This window comes from Haliotis rufescens, unplaced genomic scaffold (assembly GCF_023055435.1).
Source record: "Haliotis rufescens isolate VD_foot unplaced genomic scaffold, xgHalRufe1.0.p SCAF_3, whole genome shotgun sequence".
Lineage (NCBI taxonomy): Eukaryota > Metazoa > Mollusca > Gastropoda > Lepetellida > Haliotidae > Haliotis > Haliotis rufescens.
In genome coordinates, this window is record NW_025964001.1 from 36,337,991 (window position 1) to 36,358,722 (window position 20,732).

Consider the following 20,732-nt stretch of genomic DNA (forward strand, 5'->3'; position numbering starts at 1 on the left):
TGCTTGTTGCAGAGATTCGGTATGATTACAGATGCGTCTTTTGTCGCTTTAATTTAATCTACCTCTGCCTTACATCGTTTGTACTTGAAGTGTCCTTAGTAATGCGGCTTACCCCGTCGTCCCTAAAGAAGCATGTTTTGTTTTGGTGGTCAATGTCTATCAAATGTCTTTGAGAAGACATGTCTCATACAAATAAGTGCGACATGCGCGTCATTTACCGTCTAATTTTCATACTGGTGTCATTCTTAATTTACAAGAATCAGAAGATTTTATTATATGTGATGAATAGTACCGTTGTATTATGTCATTACTTACATAATCATCTGTCAAACACGTAAAAAGGAAAAAAAGACTGCACAAAATGTTCGTCAAACATCTACCTATTGATTTTAAATTTAGACTTCAAAACAGTCCGAATATGGTCAGGGTGCCGTTGTGCAAAGCGTTCATTGTAACTCCCACACCTTAACATAGACTTGCATAGGTTGTTTTGTCCAGCGGCACCCAGAACAATAAAGGTACAACTCTTGAAGAGGTTATTGCCGTCAACAGTGTGTGAGTAAGTTGGCTTTAGTCTTCCTTTTGTCATATCGCGTCCTGGCAGCATATTGTGAGAGGAAAGCCGGAAGTGACGTAGGTCTTTGAAGTTTACTGCTAATGACAAACCTAGAATCATAATCATGGTGGATGGAGTATTCAAACTCAAACAGAACACACTGTAACACCAATGCAGACATGTTGGCCCATGAAATCAAATAAAAAAGTTGAATCCTTTGGGGTTGGAAATCATAGTCATATATGTTTTAAATTATAAGAAAATCCAAACTAGCTAATCTAGAAGCAGCAAATGCATAGCAACCAAAACTAACGCATCATGATAACACCTGGTGTTCGTGAAGTTAAGCATGTACTGCCCTACCAGTAGCACCGGTTCTCCTAACAACGTGAACTAAAAGCAGTTGACAGGCAAACACCACACAACGTTGAGTGACAATATTTATTCACCTTGTTACAGGCTTGAAGAGTGAAGTTCTTCATCACTGTCTGCCACAGAAGGAAGACATCCTCCTCCAGAAGATGCGGAGGTGTTCCTGGTCAATCTCTTCAACCGACCCAGATAGGACCCTGACGGGGGACTTCGTGAAGCATTCTTACAGTACGTCTGTTTGTGCCGAGGAGAGTATCCCAAGTCGAGCTTGCTGCGAGAGTACCCCAGGGAGTCCAATCTGCTGCGGGAATACCCGACGGAGTCCAATCTGCTGCGGGAATACCCGACAGAGTCCATTCTTTTTCCGGAGTATCCTGGGAAGTAAAGCTGTAGAGGGCTCTGAGGAAAGCCAGAATCGATGCTGGTAGTAGATATTTCAGAGGTTGTCCTCTCATATCGACGTTGACACTGATGAGACATCTCACTGGAATCAGTGTTGAAGACGTTGTCTGATATCTCAGAGTTGGTTGGAGATGTATCCCTGTCAGATAGTCCACCACGATCCGGTGTTTTCAGATATGAATATGGTGCTGTGTAGAGACCCTCGGAGAAAACCTCATCGGACAAAGGACTCAGAGAGCTGTCCGACCCCCTGTCCTCCCTTCCATCTGCTTCATGTAGCTTCTCCATTAGCTGGAGCTTAGCTGGAATCCTCCGTTCATCCTTTCTGGAACCCCTTCGAGATTTTTTACGTTTGTAACTTCCAAGCTCTGTGATGAATTTTGGAATAGTAACAAATTCTTCATCCTCTTTCAATGTGTCATACATCTTTGGTGCTGAAATAGCCCATAACCGTCCTTCTTTAGCATCTTTATCATGGTGGCTCCTGTCCACATCACCATCAAGCTTCCTAACCTCTGCAGTCAGAGTTCCATCTGTTTCAATCTCTCTATTTTCAGCCATGTCTTCCTCTTCATCCTCTTTGGCTTCTTGGGCCTCCCTACCAGCATCAGAGGCATCGTGGATATCCATTCTCAATTCACCATCAGACTCTTCTTCAGAATCCTGCACCTGATAGTATCCCTGGGACTCATCAAGCTGAAGGTCAAGGTATTCCTGGCCTGAACATTCTGCAATCATGGTGTCAATTCTGTCTCCTATCTCAGCAAAACTAGGGCGTTTCTTTGGGTCACTCTTCCAGCAGTCTCTCATCAGCCGATACCTGGTAATGACAGAAGAACAAATTCTATGTGTTAACGGGCTGATTTCTCCAGAGGTACGAATGCTTGGCGATGTGAATACAAAAAGGTATGAGTATTATGAGAACAAACATGGGCAGTAAATATCCAAGCAACCTTCATCAAATGTCTGTCTGATTACTTTAAATGACAATCCTGGAGCATTAACACAACATTCTGCACCTTGTGCATCATCTACCAAGTTCAGGATAAAGATTTTTGGTTGTTTGTTGTTTAACGCTGCACTTAGCAATATTCTAGCTATATGACGGAAGTCTGTAAATAATCGAGTCTGGACCAGACAATCCAGTGATTGACATCATGAGCATCGATCCACGCAATTTGGATATGGTCACATGCATCAACCAAGTCACCAAGTCTGACCACACAATCCTGTAAGTCACCTCCTACGACAAGCATAGTCGCCTTTTACGGCAAGCATAGGTTTGCTGAAGACCCAATCTACCCAGGATCTTCACTGGTCTCAGGATATAGAAGAAAATGATCTAAATAAAGAACATAAAAGGAATGTATATTTCAAGTGTTCACAATTTATAACTATTACATAGCGATATCTCCCCATATTACCATCATTCAGATAATACATATATATGTAACAATATCCGAAAAATGTGTTCGGTTTATTGATGACACTTTATCATGACCATCGGAAAGTGTAAATAACAAGTGCCTGACAATCTCTCATCTAATCAATTCAAACCATTCATCTACAAGACAAATCTAAAACTGAGCTGTGAAAGGTCTGTCAATCTATTTGGATTTTTTGTCCATTTTTCCAAGGAGATCCTTTATAACCCTTGTCTAAACAAAGCTAGAAGAAAATAACGACAAATATCAACATCAAAATAGCAAAAAACACAAACATTAAATCCAGTATAATGTATAGATAGATAAAATACAAAAGTCCAAAGATGAGCTGCATATATATATCCATAAGTTAAACCCTGATCCATCAATCTTCAAGCCCCCTCAGTAGGCAAAGAAGAGATTTACCCTACCATCATACAATGTTTAGACGAAGGCTAAATTCAATACACACTCTCAGCAGTCCACTGTATATTTTTAAAATCTTATGATTGCAAGTCAGTCAATGCTTCTTTCTTTGCTTCACTCTGACATATACCTGCCATGCTTTATTGAGAGGAAAGTATTTAATCCCTGCATAGCTTTTAAGCCCCAACACTGGAGCAGTGTGTGCCTGGTTGTGTTGTCTGTACCATCCTCCTGACAACTACTCCAACCCTCACTGGTGTAACTGAGACCCCTCCTTACCAAAATTCACATATCTGGACCTTTTTACTTAAATATGTTAAAGAGGACTCAATCTACATTTAATGAGTATATGTTCACCATAAAACAGAAAAATTACAGGTTAGGCCACAACAAACGGAATATTTGTATGTTGGGATCACTGTTTCATGTGTCGTAAAGAAAATTTAATACCCACAGGTTTAGAAATAACCGAGTTCATAAAAATTGTATGTGCACTAGTGCAAATATTGCTTCACACACACCAGTGTATTGCTTACTTCAACTGTACAGCATTGTTGCTGTCATTCGACTCTAATTGTGACGTGGACATGATCGGAATGATGTCACACTAGAAAGAGCGTCATAGCTGAAGAAAGTTGACATCATTCAACAGTTGCGGTTTTCTAAGATGACGATCGTGATCTGTACATTTTTTTAAAGAGAAGCTCAAATGGATTAAGAAACAATGGGTAATGAAGATATTATTACACTCACATGTGTCATAATTTTACGAAATTTGTGTAAGAATTCACATATTTCCCTCGTTCTCGGTAGGGAAATACAAGAATTCTAACACTCGTTTTGCAAATCCAGTATCACATGCATGTTCGTATAATAATCTCCACATTTGGGCTGGTGATCATTTTCTTTTCAGGAAGAGGTTAACAAATGACCATCTAATTTTTTATCTTGTCTCAAAAATGGTTGACAAAGAAGGGTAAGGCCAAAATAAACGGTGCTATGGTGCAATGAAGAAGTCTTCAGGAGCTTCAGTTATGAGTACACAATCAAATGAGCTGGTCTAGTTTAATTTTGTTTAGTTTAGTTTAGTTTCGTTTATGGGAGGAAAGTTTAATTTTGAAATGAATATTTTTACATTCCCAAATTGTTGCAGAGGAATGTGAATTATGCATTCAAGAAAAGCAACAAAAAATAATATCCATGATCACAAGAAATCTCTACTATAAATCACTATCAAATAGTGATGATACCAGGAATTTGCAAAAAGGTGAGCGTATCCTGCCCCACCTGTGGCACCCTTTACAAACACATGCTAGTGCAAGTCAATTGTTCACCTGAAAAAAACACGGGAATATATGGTAGAAGTTAAAATAGGGAATAGCATCAGACAACATTTGCCACTAATGTGTCGAATTCGGACATGTCTTCCATATATCTACCACAACAAGGTTTGAAAGCTTAACTGAGGCCTCAAAGTTGAAACCCTGATCATAATTTTTTGAGCAAGTCTACCCTATCACCATATCTTCAAATAAGATCACTTAGTGAGTTGGAAAAAATCTGCCATGGACATTTTGTCTATTACAGCGTATGTGGGAGGAAAGCCCAAAGTGATGAAGGTCTTTGATGTTTACCACTTTGGTGAAACCCGTGAGTATAGGTATGGTTCTGACAACCCAAGAATCATAATCAGGATCCTGACATGCCTAAGGGCAGCAACTCTATACAGTGAACTGAGCAGCCCTGCTGGATGATTCCAACAAATGAATACTCTTTATAAAATAAAAGTACCCACTAACATTCTAAATTGCTCTGCCCAGAAAGGATACAGAAGGAGATACACATATCTAAATGTATCAACACATTTCACATCAACAATGGTCTCTTCTTGAGAACATATGACCAAAATATATTCAGGAACTTCTAAACAATAATACTCCATAAAATAAACACTTTCACTATGGTAAAATGTAAAAAGATTCTCCTTCATTTGCGCAATGGAAACAGTTTCATAAGATAATTGAGACTGATTATTCTCTAGTGTTGACATTTTATATTTACACATTTATAAATAGATAGATGTCTTGATCCTGATATCACAAAAATATACTCAGGATCTTTTCAACAATGAAACACCCTTGACTCAGCTACCACAATGGCCACATTTTAGCTTCTTTTTTTTCACTCCTTTATTTACACATGTAAAAATTGTTAGATATCCTGACCTACTTTTAAACATTTTCAAAAGCTAATCTTCTGTCAACACACATTGGCAACCTTGAATGTCCTGAAGGTCACGACTTCCCTGTGCCAGATCAGAGAGTGCCAAGCCTGCCTCCAACTACCACACGGGCTAGCTCATGTCCTACAGAGACCTAAACAGAACTGTGAAAAATCTTCAGCTGAAAAGAATAAACCCTGCTTGTATGACTGTAATCTGTACGGTTAACCTTCTGTCCAACTGGGGATATGGTTTCATAGACCTGTTTTTTTTCTAAGATGTAAAATAAAATATGTCCAATTTTTGCTTTCTCTGCTTGATACTGTTATTTGACACTGTGGATCAGTTATATTTTTTCATTACTTTTTATCTCGCTCTTCCTGTTTGGAGATACACTTAGGTGCATCCATTCAGAAAACAGTCATACATTTGTCTGATAAGTATCAGTGATGCTCAAGACCCATGAAGATCCAGGTAAAGATTAGGACTTCAGCAACCCATGCTTGCCGTAAGAGGGGACGATGCTTCTCGTAAGCGGCGCCTAACGGGATCAGGTGGTCAGGCTCACTGACTTGGTTAATGCATGTCATCGTATCTCAATTGTGTAGATCGATGCTCATAATGTCAGTCACTGTCATATAGCTGGAATATTGCTGAGTGCAGCGTTAAACAACAAACAAACAAACAAACAGGGATGCCCACTGGTGGTCAACCAAGATGTGGGAGATTCTTGTTAAACTCCGCACTCAGCAATATTCCAGCTATGAGACTTTGGTCTGTAAATCATCAATTCTGAACCAGACAATCCAGTGTCTGACATCATAAACATTAATTCACACAATTCGGATACATAGAGAATCTCACCCAAGTGTCTTTTGATATCAAATATATCAACACGAGTTGATAAAAGTGGAAAAATTCCAAGGCTTGCCGAGGATTTTTGCCACTTTTATCAATGAGTGTTGATATATTTGATATCAAAAGACACGGGGGTGAGATTTTATTTATCATCCAACATCATTCTTTCAACTTTTTCAATTTGTAGACAGTAATTAGCAGTGTCTTCAGTGTAAAAAGTACTGCAAAGAGCTTCAGTAGCAGAGCCATTAGTGATGTCATTTGATTGTGACGTCATGGTAACTAGTGACGTCACAATGGTCTGCAAAGCATTGTGATGTAATTTCATTGCAGCGATATCTACAGTGTAGATATTGCTTGATCTCATCCAATCAATATCTCCTGTGGGAGCCAGTTTTGGATGAAAAAATGACATGCATCAACCAAGACAGCCAGTCTGACCACCCCATCCTGAGAGTCGCCTGTTTCGACAATCATGGGTTGTTAAAGGCCAATTCTAACCCCCAGATCTTCATGATGCTAAAAAGGAGTATGGGGTGCAGAAGGCCAATTCTAATCCAGGTCTTCATGGGGACGAGGCGGTCAGTTTTCCTAGTGGCTAAAGCATTCACTCATCAAGCGGAAGACCCAGGTTCAATTCCTGACATGGGTACAATGTGTATAGCCAATTTGTGGTGTTCCCCACTGTGATATTGCTTGAATTTTGCTAAAAGCAGCGTAAAATCAAACTCACTCACTTATGAGGACAGACAAGCACAGATTTGTGAAGACCAATTTTCTAACCCAGATCTTCATCAAGGCAGACAAGCATGGGTTGCTGAAGACCAATTCTAACTCAGACCAAGACTCATAATAAAGGCTAATCTAGATTTGAACCCAAGATCACAGGATTCTGGCACATCTAAGGGAAGTTACCCTGCAATGAGAATGGTTGACAACGGGGACATCCGTGCCTGATTATAAACCTTGGTCAGCACAATACCCATACTTGTAACTTTCAACACACTGGCCATTGTCTTCAAAACTTTGATATTTTTGCCCTTGAAACAAAAATAGATTGATATAAATGATACACAGTTCAAAGCAACTTTTAACACAACTCACTTACTTGTCAAACACTGATTGAGATCTCTGGGAACACAGGCCACGAGCTTAATGAGTATTTCAGAAACTATCATTGAAATATCAATTCATCCTATTGTCGGAGGCTTTTCATGATTGGCTTGTTTGGACAAGGTCTGAAGGAATTGGATATCTATCACTTTCTTACTTGTAGGGGTATTTGCAATAGCTCTCGGACATCTAAAAAGTCATCTATTTTGTTGTGTTTAGATTCCACCATGACATGCCTGTATCAACCCTTCACAAACTCATTGCTTTTCAGATGAGATTGTATAAATGTTGAGGGTGTGTATTGACCAAGGTGCTTAACTCCATGATGTAAATGTTCCTGCACTACATTATGATGTTTCACTGACAGTGGCAAAATACTACCCTCGTCCTCTGAAGTATTTAGTTCAAGTGTAGGTTAATCTTTAGATGGATAGTTTACTTGGCATTCATAGGCCCAAATGGAGACGGTGTACTTTCTTGAATGTAAGCACTAAGAGCAATGAAAGCAGAAAATAACAATATTAAAGGTGCAACATTTGATTTGCATTTGTTTGGGCCATTTTTTTTAATCACATTACTGGAGAAATATTTGATCGACAAACTTATTTATTTAACATTTTTTTCGGGACTATAATGGTCCAACGAATCTAATGCTAAATACACCATCCCTCATTAACTGACATGCGTCACTGGTCGTGGTGTCACTGTGTTGTGTAAGCCTATTCTCATTTAAGCGCCATACATTAATATCCCATACCCGACCAAAAGCGTAATGAACGTGTCATGTGTTTCAATAAGCCTTCTTACAAAGACTGGTCCTTGGTAGTTTTTGCATTGCATCACCATTATCAAGTGATGAGGCAGATTCTTTATGTGATCTTATTCAATAAATCAAGTTTTTTAGGTGACAGCCCACTTCGACTCCCTCTATTGTGTCTTTTCCCTGATATGTTTGCAGAGTAATGAATGCTATATTTTGGAATTTTTCATAAATCTAACTACTCAATATTTGTAAAGATTTACAAAATCCGACTTTGCATCTTAAATTAGCTGATGGACATTTGGACGAGGACGCAGTTGCCTCATGGCGATTACACCGGAGAAATGTGTTTGAAGATAGACTATGAGAGATGTCTTGCAAGGGATCGTATATACAGTACATCATCTTGAAATATACTGATGTAAAAATGTATGGGAGAACCATCCCACTCCTAGTCATTCGAGAGTATGTCAAGTATGTTTGATTTTATGTACTTTTTGTACTAAAAATGTGTGTGCATGTGTGTATATTTGTATGTGTCTGACTGTGCCTGTGTCTGCATGTATTTGACTGTCTGTATGTGTCTTTGTGTGTGGCTGTGTCTGTCTGTGTGTATGACTGTATCTGTCTGTGTGTATGACTGTCTGCATATGTGCATCTGTCTATGTGTATGACTGTCTGCATATGTGCATCTGTCTGTCTGTGTGTATGACTGTATCTGTCTGTCTGTGTGTATGACTGTATCTGTCTGTCTGTGTGTATGACTGTCTGCATATGTGCATCTGTCTTTCTGTGTGTATGACTGTATCTGTCTGTCTGTGTGTATGTCTCTGCATATGTGCATCTATTTGTCTGTGTGTATGACTGTCTGCATATGTGCATCTGTCTGTCTGTGTGTATGACTGTATCTGTCTGTCTGTGTGTATGTCTCTGCATATGTGCATCTATTTGTCTGTGTGTATGACTGTATCTGTCTGGCTGTGTGTTTGACTCTGCATATGTGCATCTATTTGTCTGTGTGTATGACTGTATCTGTCTGTCTGTGTGTATGACTGTATCTGTCTGTGTGTTTGACTCTGCATATGTGCATCTATTTGTCTGTGTGTATGACTGTATCTTTCTGTCTGTGTGTATGACTGTCTGTGTGTATGACTGTATCTGTCAGGCTGTGTATATGACTGCATATGTGCATCTATTTGTCTGTGTGTATGACTGTATCTGTCTGTGTGTTTGACTCTGCATATGTGCATCTATTTGTCTGTCTGTGTGTATGACTGTATCTGTCTGGCTGTGTGTTTGACTCTGCATATGTGCATCTATTTGTCTGTGTGTATGACTGTATCTTTCTGTCTGTGTGTATGACTGTCTGTGTGTATGACTGTATCTGTCTAGCTGTGTGTATGACTGTATCTGTCTGTCTGTGTGTATGATTGTATCTGTCTGTGTGTATGACTGTCTCTGTCTGTCTGTGTGTATGACTGTATGTGTCTGTCTGTGTGTATGACTATCTGTCTCTATGTGTATTTGTCATCTGTTTGTGTGTCTGTCTGTGTGTGCATGTGTCTGTATGTCTGTTCCTGTGAGTCAGGTTTAACACAGCTTTGAACAGTATTTCAGTTATATCACAGCATGTCCAATTAAATAGGGAGGAAAGCCCGAAGAGAGGGTGGTGTGTATAACTTACAAGTATCATTATCAAGGTGAAGCTTAGATAACCCACGATCATAGGATTCTGGCATGCCCAAGGGATGCAACTCTGCATAGCAAAAACGGATGTGCCTTACATGATTAGGCCACCTATGCCCCCAGTATTAAATGAATTAGTGAGTGAGTATGGCTTGACGCCTCTTTTAGCAATATTCCTGCAATATCACGGCGGGTGCCACCAGAAAAGGGTTCACATTTTGTACCAATGTGGGAAATCCAATCCGGGTTTTCGGGGTGCAAACGCTTAAGAGTACCCCACTGCCCGAGTAAATGGGCTGCTAAATGGTTACTTGTGAGAGACTATCAAATATCAATATCGAATAACAATTTCTTGTTGGTGTCATTTTCAAACATTAAAACATGGGTGTATACTATCTTTTGCCCCACAGCTTAGCTTCTTGACAATAAACATAACAATCAGAAGGTCGCACATGGAAAAAATGGGTCGCTCAGACTACCATAAAAAAAAAAGAATTTTCTTTTTTGGCCTAATGACAGTCATGTTAAATCAAAATGGAGGGAGAAGTTGCCGTGACGAGACTGTGCTCACTCACTGAAGGTCATAAATCATGACCCTGTGTGTTCTACATGCTAACCATACCATTCTTGAGTCTTGTGTACATCCTTATTTACACTGGTCATCACTGGCATGAGGTGGTCTTTATACAGACTGACCGGTGAATAACATGCTGTTATCCCACTCTTGGCTGTTGTTTCTATGTTTGTCGCAACAAGACATGAATGATGTTCTGCCTCGGCCTGTATAATGCGGTGTTATTTGTTTGGGGGTCGCTTTCATCCATGTCTGTTTACCTGGCTTTGCTGGACTAATCCGGGATGACAGTGACCTCTTCTAATCCAGTGTGTTCTAACAGTTTACATACATCCTGAATGATAATAAAACCAGATCATGCATAGACCTGTCAAGGAAAGGGAGCCGGACCATTCATTGTCCTCCCCAGTAGGGGAAACAAGGCGATGGATGCTTAGATATTGTCATGTACAGGAAACTAGATCATGCATAGACCTTGTCAGGTAGGGGGAATTAGATCATGCATAGACCTTGTCAGGTGGGGGGAATTGGATCATGCATAGACCTTGTCAGGTAGGGGGAATTGGATCATGCATAGACCTTGTCAGGTAGGGGGAATTAGATCATGCATAGACCTTGTCAGGTAGGGGGAATTAGATCATGCATAGACCTTGTCAGGTAGGGGGAATTGGATCATGCATATACCTTATCAGGTAGGGGGAATTAGATCATGCATAGACCTTGTCAGGTGGGGGGAATTAGATCATGCATAGACCTTGTCAGGTGGGGGGAATTAGATCATGGATAGACCTTGTCAGGTGGGGGGAATTAGATCATGAATAGACCTTGTCAGGTGGGGGGAATTAGATCATGCATAGACCTTGTCAGGTGGGGGGAATTAGATCATGAATAGACCTTGTCAGGTGGGGGGAATTAGATCATGAATAGACCTTGTCAGGTGGGGGGAATTAGATCATGCATAGACCTTGTCAGGTGGGGGGAATTAGATCATGAATAGACCTTGTCAGGTGGGGGGAATTAGATCATGCATAGACCTTGTCAGGTAGGGGGAACTGGATCATGCATAGACCTTGTCAGGTGGGGGGAATTAGATCATGAATAGACCTTGTCAGGTGGGGGGAATTAGATCATGAATAGACCTTGTCAGGTGGGGGGAATTAGATCATGAATAGACCTTGTCAGGTGGGGGGAATTAGTTCATGCATAGACCTTGTCAGGTGGGGGGAATTAGATCATGCATAGACCTTGTCAGGTAGGGGGAATTAGATCATGCATAGACCTTGTCAGGTAGGGGGAACTGGATCATGCATAGACCTTGTCAGGTGGGGGGAATTAGATCATGAATAGACCTTGTCAGGTGGGGGGAATTAGATCATGCATAGACCTTGTCAGGTAGGGGGAACTGGATCATGCATAGACCTTGTCAGGTAGGGGGAACTGGATCATGTATAGACCTTGTCAGGTGGGGGGAATTAGATCATGAATAGACCTTGTCAGGTGGGGGGAATTAGATCATGCATAGACCTTGTCAGGTTGGGAATTAGATCATGCATAGACCTTGTCAGGTGGGGGGAATTAGATCATGCATAGACCTTGTCAGGTAGGGGGAACTGGATCATGCATAGACCTTGTCAGGTGGGGGGAATTAGATCATGCATAGACCTTGTCAGGTAGGGGGAACTGGATCATGCATAGACCTTGTCAGGTGGGGGGAATTAGATCATGAATAGACCTTGTCAGGTGGGGGGAATTAGATCATGCATAGACCTTGTCAGGTAGGGGGAACTGGATCATGCATAGACCTTGTCAGGTAGGGGGAACTGGATCATGCATAGACCTTGTCAGGTAGGGGGAACTGGATCATGCATAGACCTTGTCAGGTAGGGGGAATTAGATCATGCATAGACCATGTCAGGTAGGGGGAATTAGATCATGCATTGACCTTGTCAGGTAGGGGGAATTAGATCATGCATAGACCTTGTCAGGTAGGGGGAATTAGATCATGCATAGACCTTGTCAGGTTGGGGGAAACTAGATCATGCATAGACCTTGTCAGGTAGGGAGAATTAGATTATGCATAGACCTTGTCAGGTAGGGGGAATTAGATCATGCATAGACCTTGTCAGGTAGGGGGAATTAGATCATGCATAGACCATGTCAGGTTTGGGGAATTAGATCATGCATAGACCTTGTCAGGTAGGGGGAATTAGATCATGCATAGGCCTTGTCAGGTTGGGGGAATTAGATCATGCATAGACCTTGTCAGGAAGGGGGAATTAGATCATGCATAGACCATGTCAGACACAGGAAACTGACAGACCATTCATATCCCACCAATACCATCGTACTGACACAGGTACAATACTATTTCTCCCTATATTACACAAGTACACTACCAATACATTTACACTGACACACGTCCAATATCAATGTATTTCTACCACCACAGGCGCGGCACCAATGCCTCTTACATCTCCGTCCCGACACAGGTGCAGTTGCAGTATATCGTCTATCTGTATATCGTCACAGGTGCAATATGAAAACATGCATTAATCCTGGCATAATACCTGTACATTCTTCACCTATAGGCAGCCATTACATAACAGATGAAGCATACAAGAAGGGTCTTACAGTAGCTGTGATGGCTATCACCCAGTGTACAAGGTGGCGCAGATAACATCAGAGCTCCCTGCTCACACACTGCTGTGGCCCGAGGGGGAAATACCAGGCAAAAAACACAATTACACATCCTCCTCTTGATACGGAGACCTCCCTGGCGAAATGACAGCTCCCTTGTTCATAACGGACAAATTACTTTCTAAGATGTCAAGATTTAACCCATTCATGTTCCTACAATACAAAACTCCCTCATGTGTTCTGTAGGCCTGGTTTAAACACTGTGAAAAATACAAGCCGACAAAGAAAATAATACGAGCGATTTTCACACTCGCTCTATGGTTCTGATTGCTTAGATTGTAATTGCAGACTTTCAATCTTTTCCCGCTTTGGGGAGTTTATCGCTATAATCTGGGAGTTAAACGTAAGTTTGAATACACTCTGTGTATTGGCGGCTTTGATTGGACTGACAGAGAGATATGATGCGGAAACTGTACATTCACAAACTCCATCCTTGGGTGGTTTGTCACAAGACACTTTGTGTTGATTTTATTTCAAAGAACGTCTCCTCATAGAAACCAATTTCCTATGTAAATCTTCCACACAGGACTTTCCTGAAACTTTGATTAAGATGTAGGTTTTAAGAAGTTTTTTACCCATATCTATGGAGGACAAACCTCAAACAAATATTTATTTACAATTCTAAAAATGAATGAATTTTTACTTTTTAAATGTACTGTACATTGAAAACCTTGACCTTGAGCTGGTCTGTCAATGGAGGTAAGATTAACCAGGGCACATGAAATCTCTCAATGCTGAACATCATATCCACAAAGCAGCATATCTTCATACAAAACTCTTCATAAAATTGAAATGTTAATGAAAAAGAACTTTCGTCCAATTTCCCTGTCATTGTATTTCAATATGAAAATTATGTTTGGTAGTCCTGTAAACTAGGAATATATATTCCTCCCATGAGTATGTACTGTTGTCTTACCCTCCTGAAGATTTGTCCACTTTTTACCCTACCCTCCTTGTGTTGCCAAATTACCTGCCACCCCCTTCTCCAAACCATCACCCCCTTCTCCACCCCATCACTCCCTTCTCAACCCCATCACCCCCTTCTTCACACCATCACTCCCTTCTCCACCCAATCAATCCCTTCTCCACCCTGTCAACCTCATCTCCTCCCCAGCACTCCCTTCTCCACACCATCACCTCTTCTCCTACCCATCACCCCCTTCTCCTCCCCAGCACCCCCTTCTCTAAACCATCACCCACTTCTCCACCCCATCACTCCCTTCTCCACCCCATCACTCCCTTCTCCACCCCAGCACCCCCTTCTCCACCCCATCACTCCCTTCTCCATCCCAGCACCCCCTTCTCCACCCCATCACTCCCTTCTCCACCCCATCACCCCCTTCTCCACCCCATCACCCCCTTCTCCACCCCATCACTCCCTTCTCCACCCCATCACTCCCTTCTCCTCCCATCACTCCCTTATCCTCCCATTTCCACCCCAGCACCCCCTTCTCCACCCCATCACTCCCTTCTCCATCCCAGCACCCCCTTCTCAACCCCATCACCCCCTTCTTCACACCATCACTCCCTTCTCCACCCAATCAATCCCTTCTCCACCCTGTCAACCTCATCTCCTCCCCAGCACTCCCTTCTCCACACCATCACCTCTTCTCCTACCCATCACCCCCTTCTCCTCCCCAGCACCCCCTTCTCTAAACCATCACCCACTTCTCCACCCCATCACTCCCTTCTCCACCCCATCACTCCCTTCTCCACCCCAGCACCCCCTTCTCCACCCCATCACTCCCTTCTCCATCCCAGCACCCCCTTCTCCACCCCATCACTCCCTTCTCCACCCCATCACCCCCTTCTCCACCCCATCACCCCCTTCTCCACCCCATCACTCCCTTCTCCACCCCATCACTCCCTTCTCCTCCCATCACTCCCTTATCCTCCCATTTCCACCCTATCACCCCCTTTTCCACCCCATCACTCCCTTCTCCACCCCATCACTCCCTTCTCCACCCCATCACTCCCTTCTCCTCCCATTACTCCCTTATCCTCCCATTTCCACCCTATCACCCCCTTTTCCACCCCATCACTCCCTTCTCCACCCCATCACTCCCTTCTCCACCCCATCACTCCCTTCTCCACCCCATCACTCCCTTCTCCTTCCCATCACTCCCTTCTCAACCCCAGCACCCCCTTCTCCACCCCATCACTCCCTTCTCCACCTATCACACCTTCTCCACCCCATCACTCCCTTCTCCTCCCATTACTCCCTTATCCTCCCATTTCCACCCTATCACCCCCTTTTCCACCCCATCACTCCCTTCTCCACCCCATCACTCCCTTCTCCTCCTATCACCCCTTCTCCACCCCATCACCCCTTCTCCACCCCATCACCCCCTTCTCCTCCCTATCACCCCTTCTCCATGCCATCATCCCTTCTCCACCCCATCCGCCCCTTCTCCACCCCAGCACCCCTTCTCCACCCCATCACTCCCTTCTCCATCCCCTTCTCCACCCCATCACTCCCTTCTCCACCCCCTTCTCCACCCCATCACCCCTTCTCCACCCCATCACTCCCTTCTCCACACCATCACCCCCTTCTCCTCCCTATCACCCCTTCTCCACCCCATCACCCCCTTGTCCACCCCATCACCCCCTTCTCCACCCCTTCTCCATCCCATCACTCCCTTCTCCACCCCCATCACTCCCTTCTCCACCCCTCTCCTTCATCTCATAAATGAGTTCCTAAAGAGCCAGCATCTCTGTATACCAAAATAAGGCTGAAATGTAGCAGGTGTATAAGTGTCGTATTGCAATGTACAGGGGACCCGAAGCGCGACGAAGTGGTATATAGGGGAGAGATCCTAGCCTTGTCTAATCGCTGGGAATCACTTCTCTATTGTATAGCTGCATTAACATTATGATGGCAAAATGTCAGCAAAAATACACAAGGGAGATAATGAAGTGGCAAATTCATATAAAATTTTATGTGGTTTCCTGAGTAGACCATAAAAGCTATGTGTGTCACAAGAAACTGTTGCCAGGAGTAATGGGTTAATGGTGGGTAATGACAAGGGGCAGTGAACTCCAAGCTAAATGGCGGGGGCTTCTGTGAACCCTCATATACAAACTTAATGGGGCATTATGAATATTATGATATAAATTTTCTATGGTAGTTTGAAAATGTTACAACATAACAACAGACTTACAAAGAAGTTTCAAATTCAAAATACCACCTGCAAAATGAGCTTGTACTGAGAAATTCTGAAGATTTAACCAAGAGTGTTTAATGTGTTCACTTGCTGTAAACGGTTTCAAGATTGCCCAAACCCACACTACAATTAGAAAACAATCACTAGGAAATATTATGCAAAGATGAATCATCATAAAGCCACTGGTATAGATTCTGGAATATTATCTATAGAATCTTTAAAAATATCAAACCTCCCTGTTTGAGGACTGGCTGACAAGTATTTTAACTTCAGAGTATGTACAAAGTTGTTTACTCCTTGACCAAGTCATCCCCAGACTGTCGTTCAGGGACAATAAACATGATGTACTACATAGTGTGACCTGAATCTTCTTGACCCTTTAAATATTTGATGTTGAATCTCCTAAACATGGACGGCACAGGGTGAAAAGTTGGCATGAGGTTTACTATCAGATGAGACTGATTAGAATCACAGATTGGGCATTTGTGATCAGAGATAAGCTGCATTTACATACAAAATAAATCTCATCGGAATAACTCAGGCCATAACATTTAGGTTTACAGATTCAATGAACCAAAACACAATCAGGAACAAATATATTCTTTTTTTAATAATCTTTACCAATCTGTCTCATTTTGATGGATTAGAAAATCATAAAGATAGAACTACAACACTCTCAGAAGGGTAACTGCAAAGGCGTTGTATTTCATCTTTGGCCATTACAAACTTCTCAACTTCTCAAACTTTGACCGAAGTCAAACATGCCCATCTTACTGTAAATATATTAAACATACTATCAAGATTTATTTTCCCCATTAACATGACAAACCTGAACACCCTCATGCCAATAAAATTAAATGTATTGAGCTACAGAATATATTTTTATTATTTCACTCTACCTGATTTGCAAAACAATCTGTAAACCTTTCAATATAAAACAATGTGACCTCAGCATATATCTATAGAAGAAATGGAAACACTAGAGGGGGGATGATGTAAGTCATAAATATGGTCCAAGGCATATTTTTACAGTAAGACCCCAAAAACTCTGCTACTCCTGTTTGGGGTTTCAGCATTATGACTATCTTGTGAAAAACTAATAATTTAAAAAGGACACTTGTGATGGGAGATGAAGTGCAAGCACAACAACTACACATTTTTTTAAAGGACATACATGAATTAAGTGTACCAGTGAAGGAAAAATAATGTATGGATTCAAGCATCACAACAATACAATTTTCTGTAGGGCAACCAAACAATAATATTTTTCATTTGACGAGCTTGAGCCATGTCCCACCTTAACAAAAAAATGTCCTTGAACACAAAGAAGATACAGATTGATGTTCAGTTTTCACTGGAATACATGTATCACTGCCATTAATACATTCAAAAAGGTGTCCAATATTACGTTGTACGACATTCTGGGCAAGAAAGTGTCAAGTGGGATGGACCATTAACAAAAGCTTTTTTTCTTATTCCTGATGTATTTAAAACTCTTAAAATTCAACAAAATAAAATAAAGATTATTTCTCCATGGATAACTGATGCATTATTAATGTCTTTTATGACAGGCAATCAATAACAGTATTTTACTAGCAAGCACAATATATATATTAAAACAATATTTGAAAAAAGCCATGTGCAATGTGTAAAATAGATCCCCTTTTCACCTCTAGTAAATATGTAGAAGAGATCATAAGATTTACCTAAAACATAATCTACAGCTATAACATGAAAATGTCTGCATTTTCAGAAGAATACCACTGTAAAAAAACATACACATTAATATTTATGTAATATACAACACTGCTGCAACTCATGTAAGGGAATAGAGAACAGGCTTCCCAGACTTTCTTTTATTTCCACCTTGTGACAGAAGCAACTGTGTTTAATCCCAATTAAGGCCCCTGAACCTGTAACCTGCAGCTTGACTCAAGTCAGGAAGCCGGCACCACAGTTGTCCCATTAATTGTCAACATTTGCCATGCATCTGTAAAATCTAGCCATATCAAACGCCAAGCTTTGATTAGTGGATCGTCTGTTCTAAAAAGCCTGCTGTTGCTAAAGGGACACCTAGTCTCTAATGTTTGAAAAGCAACTAGCAGTTTGTCATCAAAATTCCTCGTACTTTGTTAATCTTCTCAGGCTTAAGCCGCGGGTCAACACCAGGAACCCTCACAAACACAGTGGGCAGTGGAAGACTCAAAGAGAGGCTGCGTGTATCAAGTATGTTGGATAGGCCAAGCCAGGCAATACATCTGCTGTTTATTGTCAACATGGCAGACAAATTCCAGCCAATTCTGTGTGTTTCCATGTTTGTTAGGCTTGGTATCAGCAAATGGCAGAGTGACATAGCTGAGCTGATTCACATCATCCTGCCACTCAACATCCTCCACCACCATCTACCTGACAGTGAATCTGTACCTACATACCAGGGTTTATATCTTGCTGTGTCACCATGATCATGTGTTCTGATTCTCAGGGGATGGCTGAAGAACTTCTGTGGGCATTATATAGAAACCTTACACCATCAGCTGTATCATGGCATTATTCTTACATTATTACCACATAACAAGCATTCCAATATAAAATAACATAGGGCAGAAGGTTGGTGTCATGTTCAGACAGTGACAGGTTGTGTAGGACAGAAGGTGGGTGTCATGTTCAGACAGTGGCAGGTTGTGTTGGTTCTCCATGTGTAGGACAGAAGGTGGGTGTCACGTTCGGACAATTGTTGGTTGTGTTGGTTCCTCCATGTGTAAGACAGAAGGTGGGTGTCATGTTCGGACAATTGTTGGTTGTGTTGGTTCCTCCATGTGTAGGACAGAAGGTGGATGTCATGTTCAGACAATTGTTGGTTGTGTTGGTTCCTCAATGTGTAGGACAGAAGGTGGGTGTCACATTCGGACAATTGTTGGTTGTGTTGGTTCCTCCATGTGTAGGACAGAAGGTGGGTGTCATGTTCAGATGATGGTTGGTTGTGTAGGACAGAAGATGGGTGTCATGTTCAGACAGTTGCAGGTTGTGTAGGACAGAAGGTGGATGTCATGTTCAGACAGTGGCAGGTTGTGTAGGACAGAAGGTGGGTGTCATGTTCAGACAGTGGCAGGTTGTGTAGGACAGAAGGTGGATGTCATGTTCAGACAGTGGCAGGTTGTGTGGCAGGTTCCCCATGTGTAGGACAGAAGGTGGATGTCATGTTCAGACAGTTGCAGGTTGTGTAGGACAGAAGGTGGATGTCATGTTCAGACAGTGGCAGGTTGTGTAGGACAGAAGGTGAATGTCATGTTCAGACGGTGGCAGGTTGTGTAGGACAGAAGGTGGGTGTCATGTTCAGACAGTGGCAGGTTGTGTAGGACAGAAGGTGGATGTCATGTTCAGACAGTGGCAGGTTGTGTAGGACAGAAGGTGGATGTCATGTTCAGACAGTGGCAGGTTGTGTGGCAGGTTCCCCATGTGTAGGACAGAAGGTGGATGTCATGTTCAGACAGTTGCAGGTTGTGTAGGATAGAAGGTGGATGTCATGTTCAGACAGTGGCAGGTTGTGTAGGACAGAAGGTGGATGTCATGTTCAGATGATGGTTGGTTGTGTAGGACAGAAGATGGGTGTCATGTTCAGACAGTTGCAGGTTGTGTAGGACAGAAGGTGGATGTCATGTTCAAACAGTGGCAGGTTGTGTAGGACAGAAGGTGGATGTCATGTTCAGACAGTGGCAGGTTGTGTAGGACAGAAGATGGGTGTCATGTTCAGACAGTGGCAGGTTGTGTAGGACAGAAGGTGGATGTCATGTTCAGACAGTTGCAGGTTGTGTAGGACAGAAGATAGGTGTCATGTTCAGACAGTTGCAGGTTGTGTAGGAGAGAAGGTGGATGTCATGTTCAGACAGTGGCAGGTTGTGTAGGACAGAAGGTGGATGTCATGTTCAGATGATGGTTGGTTGTGTAGGACAGAAGATTGGTGTCATGTTCAGACAGTTGCAGGTTGTGTAGGACAGAAGATGGGTGTCATGTTCAGACAGTGGCAGGTTGTGTAGGACAGAAGGTGAATGTCATGTTCAGACAGTTGCAGGTTGTGTAGGACAGAAGGTGGGTGTCATGTTCAGACAGTTGCGGGTTGTGTAGGACAGAAGGTGGATGTCATGTTCAGATGATGGTTGGTTGTGTAGGACAGAAGGTGGATGTCATGTTCATACAGTTGCAGGTTGTGTAGGACAGAAGATAGGTGTCATGTTCAGACAGTTGCAGGTTGTGTAGGACAGAAGGTGGATGTCATGTTCAGACAGTGGCAGGTTGTGTAGGACAGAAGGTGGATGTCATGTTCAGATGATGGTTGGTTGTGTAGGACAGAAGATGGATGTCATGTTCAGACAGTTGCAGGTTGTGTAGAACAGAAGATGGATGTCATGTTCAGACAGTGACAGGTTTTGTAGGACAGAAGGTGGGTGTCATGTTCAGACAGTTGCAGGTTGTGTAGGACAG

At 42.2% G+C, this 20,732-nt stretch overlaps 1 protein-coding gene across 1 annotated transcript in view; it reads right to left on the bottom strand.

The window, feature by feature from the left end:
* Nucleotides 1–983: 983 nt before the first annotated feature.
* The window catches only part of LOC124119095, a 113,338-nt gene continuing 93,589 nt past the window's right edge, over nucleotides 984–20,732 (bottom strand). The window contains exon 24 of the mRNA XM_046481504.2: nucleotides 984–2,150. Within this exon, the coding sequence (XP_046337460.2) occupies nucleotides 1,010–2,150 (1,141 nt within the window). The 3' untranslated portion in view covers nucleotides 984–1,009. The remainder of the gene's footprint in view (nucleotides 2,151–20,732) is intronic.